The following is a 5,380-nucleotide window of genomic DNA, read 5'->3' as shown; positions in this document are numbered from 1 at the left end:
TATTATAACTGTTGTTATTTATTATAACTGTTGTTATGTATTATAACTGTTATTATTTATTATAACTGTTGTTATTTATTATAACTGTTAAGTATTATAACTGTTGTTATGTATTATAACTGTTGTTATGTATTATAACTGTTGTTATTTATTATAACTGTTATTATGTATTATAACTGTTGTTATTTATTATAACTGTTAAGTATTATAACTGTTGTTATGTATTATAACTGTTGTTATGTATTATAACTGTTGTTATTTATTATAACTGTTGTTATTTATTATAACTGTTATTATTTATTATAACTGTTATTATGTATTATAACTGTTGTTATTTATTATAACTGTTGTTATTTAATAACTGTTGTTATTTATTATAACTGTTATTAGAGCAGAGAAACGCTGGATTGCAGACGCCTGGAGTGCGCATGGAGACACTGAGTTTCCCATTAGTCCAGAGCTGTTCCACAGCTTTAGTTTTGGTTCTAACTGGACCAAAAACTGTTAAATTAACTGTTTATAAATTGTACTTGTGGAGCATTTCACACCTCTGAGGGGGGTTCCCCCAAAATCTCCATTCTGAGACCTGGATTCAGAAACCCTCAGTTTCAACCCTCGGTCTCAAGTACTACAACACTAACCTGTACTGAGCCATACTCCTGTGAGGCACACGCTCCGAGCACCGCTGCTCCGACTAAAACAGCGTCCGTCTGATGTGGCAGCACCGCGGGCAGTCCTGAGGAGACACCAACAAGACCATTCTGCTTCAGAGACTCAGTCAGGTCAGCTTTATTTCTCTCTGTCAAACTTTATCCTGATTTCATGATGTCTCATCTCACAAGCTCCATAATCAGCTTTTAAACTTTGATGGTTTTACACATTTTTCTTTCATAAAACTGACTTTTAAATGTACAAATGCTCTGCAGTAGAAAGTTAAGTAAGTACAAGAGCTCTGACAAGAGGAGCGCTACACCTGCAAGGATCATCATGGTCATCATCACTGGTGGTCTTGGCCACCAGATTAATCTCATTTATTTAACCGGTATTTAATCAGGCAGGTCCCTCAGAGATCACACATCTGTTTTGAAAGGCAGGCCTGGACCTAAAGGCACTCTAACATGAACGTTTTTGGACTTCAGCCACCCCAATCATTTGACAAACTATACTTTTAAGCAATATAAACATTGGAAAGCAGATCTAAATATCATGATGCATGCTCAATTATCCAGATAGAAAAAGCTAACAAAGTAAAGTCAGGTCCTCTGGATGGATTCTTCTTGTTGAGAAGAGGAAGAATCAACGAGAAGAATCTGTCCAGAGGACCTGACTTTACTTTGTTAGATTAGAAAGCAGGGCTGAACAATTAATTGCATTTGTAATAATATTGCTTCAAGTAAGCAAAGTACCAGCCGACAGAGATCATTGACAGAACTGTTCGAAGGTATTATTCTGTATGAACAGAATTCAAAATGGCACGAGGAAATAACTCGAGGAAATAACTCGAGGAAATAACTCGAGCAGTAACAGAGTTCATAGTGAAAGACATGATGCTCATTAATATAGAGACCAGGCCTGGGTTTACAGCTTTGGTGAACACAGTGGATAAGTGGTACAGAATGCCCTCGCGTACACATTTTAGCCAAGTTTTATCCTGGAGCAATACAAAAAAATACAGAAACAAGAGTTGCAGCGGAGCTGAAAACAGTGGAGTTTTTAACAACTGAAACAGATTTACTGCTTGTGTTTATTAAAAAAAAATTGCATATTAAATCGCAATATGGAGGTAAAAAAAACCCGCAATTAGAATATTTTCTAAAATCGTTCAGCCCTAAAGCAGAGGTTCCTCGACTGAATGGGGTGGCTGGTTTACATATAAATGGTGTTGGCCATTTTAAATTTAAATGGGGCAACACAATTTTTGATAGGGATGTTTGTTGCGTCTAGATGCACCAAGATTGAAGCCGGCAGACGACTTATTTTTCAAGTTATCAATTCTCCTTTTCGCTCTTTGACAAAGGACAACAAAGCATTCAAAATATTTCAGGGCGAGTCTGCTGGAAGCATTCCCTCTGCAGTGTACCTGCAGCATTGGCCTGGATCTGCACAAACAGGGGGTTTTTGCTCAGCCCGCCACACAGGAAGAGGGTGCTGATGTCATGTCCTGCTGCTTTCATGGCCTCCAAAATATGAAGTGTTCCAAGCTGAAAGAGAAGAACACAACACAAGAGGAGTCTGTTTCCAAGAAGCATGAAGTGAGGAGCAGAAGAGGTTGTTTCGTTTCTAACATGGGGCTTACAGCGATGGCTTGAATGGTAGCTAGATAAAGCAGGGCCAAGTCATCCAAGGTCTGGGAGAGAGACAGCCCCACCACCTGCAAAACAACCAGGGCTCAGGAACACAACAACTCATGACCGGAAATGACTGGAGACAGGAAGGACGTACATGTTGGACGTTACAGATCAACAGGCGGGACGAAGGAATCATTTGAAGAGTTCGGCCAGCAACTCACCATGCCTTTCAAAGTTGGGTCAGCGAGTGGCGACCTGTTCCCGTGGAAATCTGGCCACACATGAAGGCTGGATCCCAGCAGGTCCACAGCAGAACCTGAGAGAGCCATCAGACTCAAATGTCTGTTCAGGTATGAGTAGATGTTCTCCCCGGGAGCAGAAGCTCTAAAACGACAAATTCAAAATGTAACTAGATCATATGTGTCAAACTCAAGGCCCAGGGGCCAAATGTGGCCCTCGATGACATCTTATCTGGCCCCCAAGATGATACGTGAAACTTAAAATACTTTTATCTCTTGAATTTTTTCAGTAATCTTTGATTATGATGTAAAAAGCACATCAGAGAACATCAAATGAGACCAATCAAACTCTTGTTGAGGAACCTGTGACAAAGAAAAGATGTTGGGTATCTGATTTAAGTTGATGTAGATTCTGGAATCGGCCCTTAGCTTGAATTTAAAAAATTTTTTTTTTTTTGGCCCCCTTTTGTAAGTGAGTTTGACACTCTTGAACTAGAGAAACTGCATTTCCTGCGAAAATGCAGTGTGAATGCTTATTGATAAAGAACTTGCTGAAAAAACAGCTGAAATATGTGGTAAATGAAATGCAAGAATAAGTCTAACTTAGCAGCAGAAAGAAAATGTATTTGCTGAATTAGGTTTGAATAGGAAAAAATTAGTAAAAAATTCAGAAATTAGCTAAAAATGCAAAAATTAGCTGAAAAGTCAGAATGAAGCTTAAATTACCAGAAGGAAGTGGAGAGAGCACATTCTGGCTGAATTCGGCTGAAAAAAGTTGAAATCAGTGCAAAAAATAGGGAATTGTTGTAAAAAGCTAAAATCAGCAAACAGCTAAATAGTAGCTGAAATTGCAGAAAAAAGTTAGAAGAAGCACAAAAATGTTGCAATTAACAGAAAGAATCTGAAAGCACAAAACACCTGAAAAACAGCTAAAATTAGCAGAAAGTAGCTGAAAAATGATTAAATTTGCACAATGAAGCTGAACCAGAACAAAATGTGAAAGGAGCAGTAAAAGTTTGTAAACACATCTAAAGATTTGAAGGATGTAAAATGAGCTCAATTCATTTTCTATGAGAAAAATAAAGTGGCACAAAAGGCTAAATATTTCAAAAAGCTAAAGTGGCACCTGAGTGTTTTGATTTAATGAATTGTTGAAACAGCACAAAAACTGTGGAACGAGAATGATGCCAAAAATTCACGGAAGAAAAATGGATCACAACAGAGTGAATGCTTCATAAACATTCACACAATGAATACAAGAGAACAGTGCTGCACAGAAAGAAGGATAAAGTAGTCCCTCGCTACTTCGCGATATGACTTTTGCGGACTCGTTCTATTGCAGTTTGTGAACGTACAGTCTATAATATATATACTGGACAATAATAATAATAATTTAATTAATTGATATTACTCACATGATTGGGAGAGTACTGGATACATTACTGTACAGTAAAAAAGTTTAAAAAATATATATTTCAGACATGTGGCGTCATTTTGTAGTTTTCTATCGGAAAACCTGCACTGTATTCCCGCTCATAAGACCACATTTCCCAGAAGGCAACAGGGCCCCACACAAAAGCCCTGTTTCTTCTGCTAAAAAAAAAAAAAAAAAACATAGGTAAAGTTTTGATTTGATCGGCGCCCCGGAGCAGAACCAGATTTCCAGTCCCATCGGTGAGTATGGGCGGGCTGGTAGCCCGCCCATGTGGACCTCCGAGCAAACGACCGAAGGTCCAACGCTATGTCCTGAGCCCATCAGGACATTTTTCATGTCATTCAACCAGCCCACGACAAGCCCTGAGCAGGACGCACACAGCCGATGAGCCGGTGATCCATCTAAAGCTTACCGGGAATTTTTTCACCTCTTTCAACCGGACGATCAGCGGACGCGTGCGGCTGATGATCCGGTTGTCCATCTGAAGCTTAACGGGAATTTTTTCACTTCTTTCAACCGGACGGTCAGCAGACGCGTGCAGCTGATGATCCGGTTGTCCATCTGAAGCTTAACGGGACTTTTTTTTTTTTTTCTACCTCTTTCAACCAGCCGGTCAGTGGACACGTGCAGCTCATGATACGGTTGTCCATCCGAAGCTTAATGAGACTTTTTTGACCAGTTTCAACAGGCCAACGATGAGCCGTAAGCGGGACGCGCGCGGTCGATGATCTGGTGATTCATCGGGAGTTTAACGGGACTTTATTTTACCTCTTTCAACCGGCCGGTCAGTAGACACGTGCGGCCGATGATCTGGTTGTCCATATGAAGCTTAATGGAACGTTTTTGACCAGTTTCAACAGGCCAACAATGAGCCCTGAGCCGGACGCGTGTGGCCGATGATCTGCTGATTCATCAGGAGCTTAACAGGACTTTTATTTTTTACCTCTTTCAATCGGCCGGTTAGTGGATGCACGTGGCTGATGATCCGGTTGTCCATCTGAAGCTTAACGGGTCTTTTTTTTTTTTTTACATATTTGAACTGACCGATGAGAACCTCCGAGCGGGGACATGCTGGTAAGTAAAAATTAGTATGAGTTTGTTGTTAAAATTAGTAGGATTAAGAGTTTAGAACATTGATTGTGGGATACTGCAGAGTACGTTTGCAGAAACAGAACAGAGTCAGACCAAAACAAGCCGAGCTGCTCTTGATCTGCAGGGCCCGGTAAGTAAAATTTTGTAGCTACATATACAGCACTGTATGCTGTTAAAATGACGTAAAAAGTTTAGAACGTTGCAAGAGTGTGGGAAGGGTTTAAAATGCCTTAATATACACCTGTATATAAAGACTAAAATAAACTACTACTTACTAATTACTACTACTACTTGTGCACAGAATTTTGTTCCATCTGTGATCCATA

The 5,380-nt window shown here is 39.7% G+C and overlaps 1 protein-coding gene across 1 annotated transcript in view; it reads right to left on the bottom strand.

The window, feature by feature from the left end:
* The window catches only part of fggy (FGGY carbohydrate kinase domain containing), a 32,409-nt gene that overhangs the window by 7,678 nt on the left and 19,351 nt on the right, over nucleotides 1–5,380 (bottom strand). The window contains exons 9-12 of the mRNA XM_037682096.1: nucleotides 2,510–2,672; nucleotides 2,297–2,371; nucleotides 2,081–2,201; nucleotides 642–736 (exon numbers count right to left, since the gene is read on the bottom strand). Of these exons, the coding sequence (XP_037538024.1) occupies nucleotides 642–736; nucleotides 2,081–2,201; nucleotides 2,297–2,371; nucleotides 2,510–2,672 (454 nt within the window). The remainder of the gene's footprint in view (nucleotides 1–641; nucleotides 737–2,080; nucleotides 2,202–2,296; nucleotides 2,372–2,509; nucleotides 2,673–5,380) is intronic.

This window comes from Nematolebias whitei, chromosome 9, assembly GCF_014905685.2.
Source record: "Nematolebias whitei isolate Nwh7 chromosome 9, NemWhi1, whole genome shotgun sequence".
In the NCBI taxonomy this organism is placed as follows: domain Eukaryota; kingdom Metazoa; phylum Chordata; class Actinopteri; order Cyprinodontiformes; family Rivulidae; genus Nematolebias; species Nematolebias whitei.
Note: the sequence above shows the minus strand (reverse complement) of the source record. Positions and strands in the feature narration are given on the sequence as shown.